Here is a 15,755-nt window from a genome sequence, read left to right as displayed (position 1 = left end):
TGTGTGTGTGTGTGTGTGTGTGTGTGTGTGTCTGTGTGTGTGTGTGAGGGTCTGAAGGGTTGTTTGGTCGTGGTTTGGCATTGTTACCTGAGGGATCAAACACACTCCTGGTATTTTGCAAGGATCTGATTGTGTTGCCATAAACACATATAGACTGCATGAATATAGAACCACTCCCCCTACACCTTGAGCTACGATGGATTGCATCTCCACCATAGGCTTTAGAGAACAGCAGTGAATCACACAAGTCGAGTGGTCCACCATAGGCTTTATAGAACAGCAGTGAAACACACGAGTCAAGCGATCCACCATAGGCTTTATAGAACAGCAGTGAAACACACGAGTCAAGCGATCCACCATAGGCTTTATAGAACAGCAGTGAAACACACGAGTCGAGCGAGGCTAAAAAGGGCTTTGGGGTGAAGGAGACTCAGGCCGCCTGAGGAGGAGAAGGAGACTCAGAGCCTAAGGAGGAAAAGGAGACTCAGAGGCTGAGGAGGTGAAGGAGACTCAGAGCCTGAGGAGGTGAAGGACACTCAGAGCCTGAGGAGGAGAAGGAGACTCAGAGCCTAAGGAGGAAAAGGAGACTCAGAGCCTGAGGAGGTGAAGGAGACTCAGAGCCTGAGGAGGTGAAGGAGACTCAGAGCCTGAGGAGGTGATGGAGACTCAGAGCCTGAGGAGGAGAAGGCTCTTCTTGCAGTCACGTGGCTGTTTATGGAGAGTTATGTGTCAAGCACTTAACTGCCATGTTTCCCCAGCTGTTCCAACCTGTGACTTGGTCTGACCTGCCCATCCCTCTCTCTCTCTCTCTCTCTCTCTATCTGTGTGTGTGTGTGTTTGTGTGGTTTACTTACAGTTCTTCTCAGCCCAGAGAGGGAGAAGAAAGTGGTGTTCCTCACGGCTCGAGTTCACCCTGGAGAATCCCCTGCTTCCTTCATCTGCCAGGGTGAGTCATTCTCCTCCCCCCCCCCCCCCCCCCCCCCTTTTTCTCTCTCTTTCTCTTTCTTTCTTAACTCTCTACTCCCCTATCCCTTATCTCTCCACCCCTCTTTCTCTGTCATCTCTCTTTCTCTCTCATCTCTCTTTCTCTCTCATCACTCTGTCAATGTATCCATTCTGACACTTTCTTATGCTACTTTTCTGTTATGCTCTCTCTGTCCTTCTCTCTCGTTCCTCTCTCCCAACACCAGCTTGTAACAGGAGGGATTTGTTTCCTATGCTACGCTAATACTACCCTCTGTTTCCTATGCTACGCTTATACTACCCCAGGGGTGGGCAAACTTTTTGACTCGCGGGCCACAATGGGTTCTAAAATTTGACAGAGGGGCCGGGCCAGGAACAGATGGATGGAGTGTTTGTGTGAACTAATATAAATTACATGTAAAAATCATCATATGAAAGGATTTGGCCTTTAACAGCTAGCAAAGCATTTATTTGTAAGGCAATTTAACAAATTGCATGAACATGAACAATACAAAAACATGTCGTAACGTGACTGATCAAACATCATGAAAACATCTGAGGCCTGCGCCCAAACCAATTACCTCACTTGAACTTCTTTATTATTTACATTAACAGGTTAGAGCAGCCACGCAGGCTCTGTGCGGCATACACACGAGTCAAGCGATCCACCATAGGCTTTATAGAACAGCAGTGAAACACACGAGTCGAGCGAGGCTAAAAAGGGCTTTGGGGTGAAGGAGACTCAGGCCGCCTGAGGAGGAGAAGGAGACTCAGAGCCTAAGGAGGAAAAGGAGACTCAGAGGCTGAGGAGGTGAAGGAGACTCAGAGCCTGAGGAGGTGAAGGACACTCAGAGCCTGAGGAGGAGAAGGAGACTCAGAGCCTAAGGAGGAAAAGGAGACTCAGAGCCTGAGGAGGTGAAGGAGACTCAGAGCCTGAGGAGCAGAAGGAGACTCAGAGCCTGAGGAGGTGAAGGAGACTCTGTGCGTGAGGAGGTGAAGGAGACTCAGAGCCTGAGGAGGTGATGGAGACTCAGAGGAGGAGAAGGCTCTTCTTGCAGTCACGTGGCTGTTTATGGAGAGTTATGTGTCAAGCACTTAACTGCCATGTTTCCCCAGCTGTTCCAACCTGTGACTTGGTCTGACCCAAGGGCGTAACTTTGGGTCTATCATTGGGGGGGTTAAACTCGCGGCATATTTATTTATTTAATCAATCATCTTCTTGTGTAAAAGGTGACATGCCAATTTGCCGTTCCTGTATTAGAAATACATTGCGATACCTTTACTGATTTTGGCTTCTTTTTGACTTTATGCCATAATGACAAAGTAGTAAAATTCAGTGTTTAAGCATTAGTCAGCAGTGGCAGCTTCCACTTAATTGATTTTGTGTGTGTCTATCTTATGAAAAAAACACGCAAGAACTTAAAGATTAATCAATTGCATCACTGTATTATTGACACCTACATCCAGCAAATTCACACAATTCAATACAAATGCACAATTCAATAAACATATTGTCGTGTGTGTACAGTACAGGAGTGCACGCTCAAAAGGAGTGGTGTAACCTCTGAACTAGCCCATAGGAGCTAGCTGTCAATGGATGAAGTAAATTAAGTAAATTAATGCATTCCCCCCAAAAAATGTATGTGTGACTGTATGGGAGCAAACAGCAATTTGGTCTCTGTACTCACATTGCATTTTACCCACCCGTAACCGAGTATGTTTGAGGCAGTGGGTTCTAGAATCTTAGTTTGAGGACGTCTATCGCTGCCATTACAACGTAGCCTATGCTAATCATATAAAGTTCACATAGTTAGCTAGCTCTTACAAAGCGTGAAATAAATATCTGGCATGAATCAGGAATTATTCAGATCGTCTGGTTTTACTGCACATAGCACATCAACGATACTGTTTGAATGTGAAATAATGCTCTCAATCGAAAATAATTTTGTTTCTCCACTGATACCTCTTCATTCTGAGGGTTTGTATGGGGAAAGTGAAGGTCCCTTTCCACTTTAAATGGAGGCGTAAACTATCCAGGTAGTGAAAAAACACCTGTTATTGAACTGAAACATCTCAAATTAAGTCAAATGTCTACTATTTTTAAAGGTGAGTCATGACACGTTTGAGGTCAGTGCTCGGGGACCGTTTGCGCTCACACACAACTGCAAGCATACAAAGGCTACCCGAGACCAAAGATTATAGAGTGGATGATAACAGCTAATTTAACAATACGGGTATTTACCTCCTTATCGTCATGACTTTTTACTCCTTTTGGCTTTTGGCTCCTTTGACGACCAACAATTAAAAATTGTTGTCTGGCCATGGCTGCCTTTCAGTGTCCTTTTCATATCAACTGTACAGTTAGCATTAGTCTTCTCTTACTATTCATTCCCAACGACCTCGCGAAATAGTTCAGGTAATACCAAGTAGTCGGGGGGGGGGGGGGGGGGGGGGGGGGGTACATTACAGATGATTAAAACATGATACTATCTTGCTGACAAATTAAATTAATAAAGAAAACAAACAAGGTATTAATTCAGCATATTTCATTTTTTTGTTCATCTGAATTATGTGTGATGATATTGAGGGGGTTATATTAGCTGGATCTGATTATTGAGGGGGTTATAACCCCTCTAACCCCCCCGTAAATTACGCCTATGGTCTGACCTGCCCATCCCGCAGGCTCTGTGCGGCATAGAGCTGCAACAATAAGTCGACAAAATCGACGACGTCGATTGTGAAAAATGGTCGACGTGGATTTTTATAGTCGACGCGTCATTTAATAAAAAAAAATAAAAAACGTTTTTTTTTTGGGGGGGGGGGGGGGGGGGGGGGGCAGACGCTAGCGGTGCTACCGGTAATTTACATACGGCGTTGCAATGCACTATAGGAATTGCGAAATATTGCTTCTTTACCTAATAATAAGCATACAAACATCAAACTACTACTACTACAAACTAAAGAGAAGACAAATATAACACCTGCTTTTCTATATTTTTAAAGCAGTGAAATATAAACATTCAAATACATATATATATTGTTTTACATGTGCACAATTTGAAAATATGCATGACAAAGATCATGCACCATTTTCTCTACCCTCCGTTCTCCTACCTTCATGTGCTGCATATCAGAGAAAAGCAAATTATTCTGAGATCATACCATGGAAACAATAAACAAAGCTAGCTTGTACTCCTTGAAAACCGAGACAGTTTCTCGGCATATCAGGCATACAGCCTTCGATTGGAATCCAATGAAAAAGTATTTTGGTGTCCACTCCGCGTTTCGTTTCCGTGATCCGCTCATTTAACAGAAGGGCTCACAGGACAAAGGGAGCACTGTATCTAACTCAGCAATGTAAACAAACCCTGAAAATGGTGCTACGTCCCACACATGCATTGCGAGATCATGCACCATCTAGCTAGGAAATGGAGGCATTACAGGAGAAAGGTCAAATTTAATTTAATAATAATAGTATTTGGACAATGTCTGTACTACCCTCTGTTTCCTATGCTACGCTAATACTACCCCCTGTTTCCTATGCTACGCTAATACTATCCTCTGTTTCCTATGCTACGCTTATACTGCCCTGTTTCCTATGCTATGCTAATACTACCCTCTGTTTCCTATGCTAAGCTAATACTACCCTCTGTTTCCTATGCTACGCTTATACTGCTCTCTGTTTCCTATGCTATGCTAATTCTACCCTCTGTTTCCTTTGCTACCGTAATACTACCCTCTGTTTCCTATGCTATGCTAATACTACCCTTAAGTACAAGAAATTGTGCATAATGCCAGAAATCCATGCAGGCTGTTTGGCCTGGCCAAGGTGAAACTAAAGTGAGATGACTTTCAGCCAAGTCAACCCTCATAATAGCGAGTTAAGTGAACGCTTTTACTAAGGGGAATGGGGGGGGGCATTAAAAGTGCAGTAATATCCGTAGTGTGCCAAGCAGGGATAAAGTGGCATCACAGAGAGGGAGAGGATTTAGGAAGTCATTACACTGGATGTTTTTGCATGTCTGTTTATCCCGGCGTCTAAACTGCCTCGCCTCAGCCGTGGTGTGTGTGTGTGTGTGTGTGTGTGTGTGTGTGTGTGTGTGTGTGTGTGTGTGTGTGGGTGTGTGCGCACGCGTCTAAACTACCTCACCTCAGCTGAGTTGGACGACAGACACATAAGCTGACAGACAAAGGCCTTTGGGCTTCCGCCTGTCATTGCACTTTATTATTGAACATTGTCACATAATCTTTTTGGGGGATTTTTATATTATTTTATTTTAGCCTTTTCTTATTCGACTGATATCCCTTAGGAGGGCTTGATAATTCTTTCAGACTTTCCTTATTTGTACTATATCCTTTAGATGAGCATTATACTATTGTGAGTTTCTATTTGACAGATATTCTTTATTTAGTCTCTTCTTATTTCATATCCTTTCATTTACCCTCATAATGCTGTTTGTTTTTAAGTCTCTTCCCGTTGGACTGATATCCTCTGGCATGGCAGCATATCATCTTTATGCTCTAAAGTCTTGTCCTGTTCGACTGATACCTTCAGTAGGGAACCACTCCTCTCTCCTCTCTAATCCCTCTCTCCTCCTCTCCTCTCTCCACACCTCTCTCCTCTTTCTTCTTTATTCTCTCCTATCCTCTCCTCTACTACACTATTCTTTCTTCTCCTCTCTCCTCTTTTCTTCTCCTCTCAGCCCTCTCTCTTCTATCCTCTCATCTCTCTCCACTCCTCTCCGCTCCCCTCTCCTTTCTTCTCCTCTCTCTCCACTCCTCTCTCTCATCTATCCTTTCCTCTCTCCTCTCTCCCCTCTCTTCATTATTCTCTCCTCTCATCTCCTTTCTATCCTCTCCTCTCTCCTCTCTCCACTCCTCTCTTCTCCTTTCTTCTCCTCTCTCTCCACTCCTCTCCTCACTCTCCTCTACCCTCTCCTCTCTCCTCTTTTTCCACTCCTCTCGTATCCTCTCCTCTCACTCCTTTCTTCTCCTCTCTCTCCACTCCACTCCTCTCTATCCTCTCCTCTCTCTCCTCTATCCTCTCCTCTCTCTCCTTTTCCTCTCCACTCCACTCCTCTCCTTTCTTCTCCTTTCCACTCCACTCCTCTCCTCTATTCTCTCCCCTCTCTTATCCTCTTTATCCTCTCTCCACTCCACTCTCTCCTCCCTTCTCTTCTCTACTCTATCCTCTCCTCTCCTCTCTCTCCTCTCTCCCCAGTTGTGTGGATGTGCATGAATAAGCCCAGGAAATGTGAGCAATTAGCTGCTGCTCTGTGTGGCCAGGCCCATACCTGTGCACCACCCCCCCCCCCCCCCCCCAAAAAAAAAAAACCTCCTGCCACATTGACTCAATTAAGGAGCTTGTTATGCCTCCATTAGCACTAATGAGTGGGACAGAGAAGAGGTGTGTTGGGGGGGGGGGGGGGGGGGTGTTGGCGCGGTGCTGTAAACGCTAACCGCTACCATTGACCTCTTTCTATCTCCTTTTCTTTCTCTCCCCTCTCTTTCCCTGCTCTCTCTTTCTCTCCCCCACTCTCTCTCTCCTCTGTCCTCTTCCCCTCTCTTTTTTTGTTTGCCTGTCAATTATCCTCTGCCGACCCAGGGCAACAGAGGCATTGCTGAACAGATTGACACTATTGACATCTCTCTATTTCTCTCTCACTCACTCATCCCCTCCCTTCTCTCTCTCTCTCTCCCTCTCTCCCTCCCTCCCTCCGTCCCTCTCTCTTTGTCTGTCTCTCATTTCAGCCAGATAGTATTATCTCTTTGACTCAGAGAGGAAGATGCTGTGGGCTAATCAGCTCCTGTGTGTGTGTGTGTGTGTCAGGGTTTTATCCTCTTGCCGGCTCCATTCCATTTGTATTGATTGAGGGTGGATGTCTCAGATTTCCTCTCTGATTTTCGAATGCCCCTCTCTGTCCTTTTATTCTCGTCCCACAGAACACAATGAGGAGCAAGGCCTTGAGTAGTCTTCTTAAAAGCGTCTTTGACTCTGTGTGTGTGTGTGTGTGTGTGTGTGTGTGTGTGTGTGTGTGTGTGTGTGTGTCTGTGTATGTGTGTGTGTGTGTGTCTGTGTGTGTGACGCGCGCTTGTGTGTGTGTGTGTGGTACAAATTTAAATTGTAAAACAGTAATCTATTTGAATTGCCATTCTAGACACAGAAGAAGTGTCTTTGTTTACATCCTGCGTCTGTGTGCCAGGGAATGACGTGACCTTAATTTGTCTTCTTTCAGGATTTATTGACTTCTTGGTCAGTGAACATCCTGTGGCCCAAATCCTGCGTGATCATGTGGTCTTTAAAGTCGTTCCTATGCTCAACCCGGACGGAGTCTATTTGGGCAACTACAGGTAAGATAAGGCCAGGCAGAAACACACCAGCTCGACTACAGCTCGACTGTGAGCTTGACTACAGAAAAGGAACAATTTGAACAAACACACTGGACATATCATTTGCACATATCCAATTTAACTGTGCTTCATGTGCCTTTTGTTCTTTTAAGTATGGGATAGTTACATATTGCAAGATTATTGCAAAGATTGCAGGCTTCAACAAAGATTGGATTAAGAAAATCCTTTTTATTTTCATCTACATGAACTTGATCCTATTCCTCTGTATTAAGGAAAACGCTGGTTAGCATTGCACTGCCATAGTAGCCAACAGGAAGTGCTGCACATTAGTGTTCTTCTGTTGAAGTAATTTCACTTACCTGTGGGGATACAGTCCTGTGTAAGGACGCCACTATTGGTTGAAATACCTCTCGGAAGCAAAGCACCATGGGAAATGGGATGACTCCACTGAGCCCATTTGTTGTCTTTTTTTCTCTCCCTCCCTGGATGAAAAGACTATACCCAGGCTCTTTCTCTTTCTCTTTCTGTCTCTAACTCTATTTCTCTCTCTCTCTCTCAATCCCTCCCTCTCTCTCCCTCTCTGTACATCTCTCTCTCTCTTTTTATCACTTTCTACCTCTCTCTCACTCCCTCCCTCTCTGTACCTCTCTCTCTCTCTCTTTCTCACTTTCTACCTCTTTCTCCCTCTCTCTCATTCTACCTTTCTCTTTCTCTGTCCCTCCTCTATCTCGCTCTTTCTCTCTGTCTCTAACTCTTTCTCAATTCAATTTTCAATTCAAAGAAGCTTTATTAGCATGAATGTTTTGAACACTATTGCCAAAGCTGATTCAACACATACACATTACATACACATACAGAAAGACAAAAATAAAATGAACAGTTGAATAAAAATAATCAACAAATCAACAAAAGAATATTCCAAAAATAAAAACAAAACATACATAGTATTTCTCTCTCTCTCTCTCTGTCTACCACTCTCTCTCTCTCTGTCTCTCCCTCTATATCTCTCTCTCTCTCTCTCTCCTCTGTCTCTAACTCTTTTTATCTCTCCATCTCTCTCTCTCTCTCTCTCTGGGTCTTTGTTGACAGTTGAGCCCAGTGTAATTGCAGTAGTGGTCTAGCCTGTTGCAGAGCTCTGCAGAGCCAACCTACAGCCTGGCACCGTCTCCATACCCCACTGCCCATAAATGCAATTTACTTTCTTTTTTTTTGCATTCTTTTTTTTTTTTTTGTATTCCAGTGTAGTTTCAAACAATTGAAGCCGTTCAGACAACACCCATCCTAGTACAGTGTGAGAAAAGAAAAGAAAAAAAAAAAAAAAAAAAAAAAAAAACAGACAGACAGACAGACAGACCAAAAGACACAACAAAAGACAGACAAGTGGACAGACCAACAGACAGGCAAGCAGACAAATACACAGGACATTTTCCAGTTGCGGTGGGATTGTTGTATACAAGAGTCAACAGGGGAAGAGAAGAAGTTGATGGGGGAGATCTGTGTGAATTAAGGGAGATGTGACTGCAATGTGTGAATTAAGGGGGATGAGATGTGCCTGCATTAATGGCGATTGAAAGGGAGGGTAAAGCTAGAAAGAGAAAGAGAAGAGGTGTAATTGAGGTTGTATATGTGTGTGTATGTGTTTGTGTGTGTGTCTGTGATTATGCATATGATAGCCCAATGGGATGGGAAAAAGGGGGAAAGAGAGGAGTGTTAAGAAGGGGGAGGGAGAAGGGGATGTAGGGGATGTACGTGGTTTATGCTACGGCTAAATTTGTAGAAAGGTTTTAAAAGGGTTCCAGATGTCTTTAAAGGCACATATATTGTTATTTTTCCTAGCATGAATTTCTTCTGTTGATATGTGTTCTGATAAGAGATTGGACCAGTGTTTGAGATGGCAGGATGTTTTGGATAACCAGTTCTGAAAGACTATTTTCTTAGCAATAGCTAGAGAGGCGAGTACTGGGATTTTATGTTGTGATAGGAGAGGGATTTCTGAGGTGTCTCCTAGAAGGCAAAGTGTCGGAGACATTGGGACTCTGCATTCCAGGATGGTGGATAGTGTTTCAATAACGGTGGTCCAAAATGAGTGAACAGGTTGGCAGTACCAGGTGGCGTGGAGATAGGAGTCTGTGTTCCCTGAAGTACATTGTGGGCAGATGTCAGTGTCAATAAAACCCATTTTGTGCATCTTACTACGGGTGAAGTGGGTTCTGTGAATGGTCTTATATTGTATGAGTCAGGGACGGACTGGCCATCGGGCATACCGGGCGTTTGCCCGCTGGGCCGGGGTGCAATATGGGCCGATGGTCCCGAATTTTAATTTTTTATTTTTTTCCCCATATAATGGTCTGACCGGCTGGCCCACGAAATTAGTTCATCAGCGGCCCTACTGACACTGGGCTGGCCCAATCACATCCCCTGGGCTGACCCAACACAAACCCCTTTCGATTTGGACCTGCCTACATAATGCATTAGGACGGTAAACAGCGTGGCCCATGGCCTTGACATGCTTGACACGCGCACGCTAGTCTGCGGCCCATTGGCCGTCTTCTTGAGTGACTAGGGTCTCGTCCAATCATTTTAGCAAACACCTTCTACCTTTAGCTAAACTTTGCCATCAGCTCCCGTGGATGACAGTGCTGGTGGCTACAGCCAGGGAGATACGATACAACGACCTACGGTAAGCTTACTGATCATGAATTAAAACGTCTCTAAAATATGTTTGACTTAGAACCTATGTTCTATGGCCAAGTTCGTTTGCATAGCTAAATACAAGACAAGTCTGTAGCTGTTGCTAGCCCTCAGCCTACTGTACTCTGAAACAGCCAGCCGTTAGCCTACACTCTATGTTGTGTGTTTGAATGGTGCGCGGTGCCATGTCAATTGTTCCGAAAGCCCAGTATTCCCAAACCCTGGTATTCCGAAAATATGCCAATTTGTCCAGATACCGAATTATGATAGCCCGTTATACGCTCCAGTTTTCCCGTCCCCCCCGAAGTTCAGGGGCGTAGTTCAAATACAGCAATGCTATTTGTATTTTCTAATTGGCAGGTCATATGTATGATTTTAGACTTCGCTAAGCACTGAAGCGACTGAAACGGTGAATTTTGATCACATTCAGCGAAGTTAACAGGTAAAACGGGAGAAAAATAGGGCGTCTTTAGGCCGTCCTGCCTAAAAGTAGGGCGTCCCGTTTCTTCTTATTTTTTAGTAGACTATAGGGCAGACGCCCTGCTAGCTATAAGCCTGGTTGGTGTAGACATTCGAGATTAAAAAGGTGTGTTATCGAATTTAGTGGGCCGGTCTGGTTCAAAATGCCCGGGCCGATTTTTTGTCCCAGTCCGCCCCTGGTATGAGTTGAAGGTTGGTGTTGGTAGTCATTGCAAAGATGTTACTGCAGATTTGTGTCCAGAAATTGGGGTCGGGAGATAGTGCCAGGGCGTTTTCCCATTTTGTTTTGGGTAGTGTTATTGAGCGGTTAGAGGTCGAGATGAGTTTGTAGATATGAGATGTAACTTTTTTGGGTTGAGTTTTAAGAGTTGTTCACTTAATTCAGAAGGCTGCAATGTGTTGTTGGTTATTTTCATTTTGAATTTGACTAAAGATCTCAACTGTTGGTACTGAAGAAATTGGTCTCTCCCTACGCCATATTTCTGGGTAAATGCAGAAAATGAAATGAAATGTTGATTTTCGAATATATGATGGAGGTGGGTAATTCCTTTTTGGTGCCATTTGGGGAAGTAGATAGGTGCATTGTGCAATTTAAAGTCTGGATTGTGCCAAATGGGGGTGAGTCTGCATGGTGCTAGGGTGGATTTGGTGATTTTGTTGGCTTTCCACCAAGCTGTCAGAGTTGAGGATATTGTAATGTTGTGATAGAAATCCATTTTTTTTATTGACTGTGGTAGGAAGGGGAGGTCTGTAATAGAAACCGGAGAGCATAGGGATTGTTCTAGGTTGAGCCATGGGTAAGTATGTGTATGATGTTGAGTCCATTTGAGTAAATATTGTAGTTGATTTGCCAGGAAGTCATTTTGGAAATTTGGTGCTTCAAGTCCACCTAGTTCTTTCATATTTTGTAGGGTTGTGAGTGATATTCTTGCTTTTTTGTCTTTCCAGTAGAACTGGGTTGTCAGAGAGTCTAGATTTTTGAACCATTTGTCTGTGGGGGTGGTGGGGATCATGGAGAAAAGGTATATGACCTGAGGGAGGGTTTTCATTTTAACTGTAGCAATTCGACCAATGAGTGCGAGTGGGAGCTTGTTCCAGCATTTATAATCATCTTCAATTTTTTTTAGGAGAGGTGTATAGTTAAGATTGAACAGTTCTGACAGCCTGGGGGAAACTGTGATCCCTAAGTATTTGATGTTGCCAGTGGTGAGGTCATGGGCTGCAGAGTCCCAACTGTCTTCAGACAGTGGAAGTATAGTTGACTTTTTCCAGTTTATTGTATAGTGTGAGATTTTTGAAAAATCTTTAATGATATTGAATGTTTCTTTGAGGGATGTGGGTGGGGTCTGTAGGTATAATAGGAGATCATCTGCGTACAGGCTTACTTTGTGTTGTGAGTTGTTGGTATGAATTCCTTTGATTTCACTGTTTTGACGTATTGCTGCAGCAAGTGGTTCAATGAAGATGGCAAAAAGGGATGGGGAGAGGGGGCATCCTTGTCTGGTTCCTTGGTGCAGTGTAAAGCTTGGTGAGGTGATCCCGTTTGTGACAATTGTGGCCTTTGGTAAGGCATACACAGTTCTTATCCAGTGGATGAGTGACTCTCCAAAACCAAATTTTCGGAGTGTAGAGAATAAAAAAGACCAATTTACTTTGTCAAATGCTTTCTCTGCGTCAAGTGATAGAATTATGGTTTTCTGTTGTTGTTTTTGTGCAATGCTGATGAGATTGAAGAGTCTACGGATGTTATCTGATGCGTGTCTGTTCTTAATAAAACCTGTCTGATCTGGGTGAATTAGTGAAGGAATGACTGTTTCTATCCTGGAAGCTAATGTCTTTGTGATAATTTTTAGGTCAGTGTTGATTAATGATAGAGGACGGTAGCTAGAGGGGTGTGTTGGGTCCTTATTGGGTTTTAGTACAAGAGTGATGACTGCAGTATTCATGTGGGTCGGAATAGTGGAGGAGGTTTTGATGTCTGTGATTAGTCTGAGAAAAAGTGGTGCAAAGAGAACCCAAAAATGTTTGTAGAACTGTGCTGGTAGTCCATCTGGTCCTGGTGATTTATTGTTTGGCATGCTATGTAAGGCTTTGGTGAGTTCTTCGGGAGAGATAGGTTGGTCCAAATGGTTTGCTTGGTCTGTTGTTAATGAGGGGAGGTCCAGTTTATTTAGAAAGCTGTCAATTTCTGATTGGGTGGGTTCAGAACCGGCTGAGTACAGACTACTATAGAATTGTTGGAAGATGTTGTTGATTTTTTGCGGGTCCTGAGTAGCATTGCCTGAGGAGTCGAGAATAGATGGGATAAGTGATTTGTCTTTTTTGTGTTGTAACATGTTTGCCAAATATTTGCCTGCTTTGTTGCTGAGATGGAATTTATTGTATTTCAGTTGTTGGATACAGAACTGCGTTTTTTTGTTTATGATACTATCCAATTGTGCTTTGAGTTGTCTTAGTTGGATTTGTGTTTCTTCAGAGGGGGTAGTTGACTGTATATTGCTTAGCTGTTTTATTTTTTCCTCTAGTGTATTTTCTAACTGTTGTTGCAGTTTTGTCTTGAATGATGAGTATGAGATTATTATGCCTTTCATGACTGCCTTACCTGTTTCCCAAAGGGTTGATGGGGATATATCTGGAGAGTCATTAATCTCCAGAAAGGATGCCCACTCTCTTTTGATCAGAGTGGTGAAGTCAGGGTCTTCTAAAAGTGATGTGTTGAAGCGCCATCTTGCAGAGGGTTTGGTTTGTGATGGGGTGGCTAGATTTAAGGATACGGGGGCGTGATCGCTAATGATAATGGAATGGATATTGTTTTCTGAAATATGTTGGATTAAGGAGTTGCTTACCAGGAAAAAGTCAATTCTCGAAGATGATTGATGGACTGGGGAGACAAATGAGTATTCTTTTGAAGATGGGTTTCTCACTCTCCAGCTATCGCCAAGGCCATAGTCAATCATGTATTGTTTAATTATTTCTGATGAGCGCCAAAGTCGTGAGTTGCTATGGTTATGTAAGCGGTCAAGTGACGGAATGAGAACAGTATTACAGTCTCCGGCTATAATGAGGTTACTTGAGTTGTTCAGCAGAGAGAAGAGGTTATGGAAGAAAGCTGGGTCATCATTGTTAGGGCCATAAACATTCACAAGAGTAAGTGTTAAATGATTGATTGAGATATTGATTATAATGAATCGTCCTTCGGGGTCTGTGGTGGTTGAGTTGAGTTTGAATGGGATGTTTTTGTTGATAAGGATTGAGACTCCTCTCTGTTTACTGTTAAATGTGGAAGAAAATATTTTGTCAAATTGTTTGAAATGGAGATGTTGTAGCTCTGTGTCTGTTAAATGGGTTTCCTGTAAGAAGCAAATATCTGCCTTTAATTTCATGAGGTGATTGATTATTTTGATTCGCTTAGAGGGGGTATGGAAACCACGTACATTCCATGTTATAAGGTTAAGTGTATGCATGGTTGTATATATACGTATACTGGTGAGTTTACTAGCTGTTCCATGGGTGCACATAGAATTGAGAAATGGGGGAGGGACAGGGGAATTGAGAGAATAGGAGTTAAGCATATAGCGCAGGGATGGTTTGTACAAGGATTTGCAGGTTGACAATATTTTTGAAATATGTTTTGTAAAAAATAAATAGCACAGATATCTCCAATAAGGTCAGCATGGAGTAGCTTCATCAAATTCTTACAAAGAATATTACATATTTCATTAAGATGTTTTTTTCGGGCTGGCTTGGTCAGACACAAAACATAGATAAACCAGATACACATATAAACACTAAACATGTATGAACATAGCACATTGATAGACATGACACTTAACATGTATAAACACAGAACATAGATAGACAGAGCACACAAAGGCATACAGAAAGATAGAGGGGAAGATTGTGATGTTAGAGAGGATGAGAGATAAAGAGGGAAAGTAAGACAGAGAGTGATAGATGATACAGGAAGATGAAAAGAGAGAGAGAGAGGTAAAGATGTAGAGAGATACAGAGAGAGATACAGAGGTAGATAATAATAATAATAATAATAAGGCAGTAGAAGCAGATATGACATAAGCTTTGATACGACAGCAGGGTATACAGAGATTAGCGGTATATTTTTGCGATTGAAAATGCCATTTACTTAATGGGGACTGGACCTGAGGAATATCAATTAGGAGTCTGCTGCAGTGTGTGTGTGTGTGTGTGTGTGTGTGTGAATATGTTTTAGGAGGGGTTTGCATCATGACACATGATCCAATATTTTGGGATTTGTGTGTGTGTGTGAGAGAGAGAAAGAAAGAGAGAGAGAGTGTGTGTGTGTGTGTGTGTGTGTGTGTGTGTGTGTGTGTGTGTACATGTAAATATAGGGAAAGGGGGTGTGGGGTTTGCGTGATCATTCACCTGGGCTCGTGGCTGCCACCTGGTGTTGGGCTGTGTGTACTGCTCACAGGCACACTGGAGCACGCTCAGTGCCAGCCAGGCCCGGGCCAGATCTGTTTTCCACAGTCAGACTCAGTGTGAGATAAATCCCCTCTGCTGCCTCATCACGGCCCCTCCCCACACACCCCTCATGCACAAGGTCAGCTGGGGAGGGGGAGAGGAGGGGAGGAGGAGCGGTGGGGGTGAGAGCGTGAAGTAAACGAGGGCACTCATCATCAGGCGGCTTTGGGTTGTGTCGTTCTGTGCGGTAACGGTCTGCGCTGGTTGGCTCCCAGGAGCCACAGCCATCAGCCATCAGCTCCATCATCACCTCAGCAGAGCTAGAGGAGATATGGATACTTCCCACCCGTCCTCCTTTCCTCTCTCCATCCCTCCGTCTCTCTCTCTCTCTCTGCGTCTCTCTGTGTGTGTGTGTGTGTGTGTGTGTGTGTGTGTGTGTGTGTGTGTGTGCCTCCGTGAGGATGGAACAGATGCCCAGAGTTCGCCCACAAGGAGGGAATCAATCGCCCAGACGGTCGCTGCTGCCGCTGCCGCTGCTCAGCGAAGTGTAGTGCTACCACCGTACCCACTGCACCCGGCCGTACGCACTGGCATTGACACCCACCGCCCCGCCCTGCCCCAGTCTGTCCCCTGCACCCCTCCCTCCAGGAAAGTCATGGACACTCCTCTACACACCCCTGTCTCGTAGAGGCCCAAAGGACCACCCCCCCGCCCCCCAAACACAGGCAGACAGACACACACACACAGACACACACACTCAGTTCTGAGTTCCCGGCTGTGACTCATCAGCTGCTGTGGGGAGCACACGCTGCTAGCACTCCACTTGACCT

At 44.1% G+C, this 15,755-nt stretch overlaps 1 protein-coding gene across 1 annotated transcript in view; it reads left to right on the top strand.

Moving 5' to 3' along the window:
• Positions 1–15,755, top strand: part of agbl4 (AGBL carboxypeptidase 4) — a gene marked incomplete at both ends in the record, with an annotated part of 551,901 nt that overhangs the window by 496,679 nt on the left and 39,467 nt on the right. The window contains 2 exons of the mRNA XM_080831844.1: positions 857–946; positions 7,200–7,314. Coding sequence (XP_080687970.1) covers positions 857–946; positions 7,200–7,314 — 205 coding nt within the window. The remainder of the gene's footprint in view (positions 1–856; positions 947–7,199; positions 7,315–15,755) is intronic.

Source organism: Sprattus sprattus (genome assembly GCF_963457725.1).
Source record: "Sprattus sprattus genome assembly, chromosome: 2".
In the NCBI taxonomy this organism is placed as follows: domain Eukaryota; kingdom Metazoa; phylum Chordata; class Actinopteri; order Clupeiformes; family Clupeidae; genus Sprattus; species Sprattus sprattus.
Note: the sequence above shows the minus strand (reverse complement) of the source record. Positions and strands in the feature narration are given on the sequence as shown.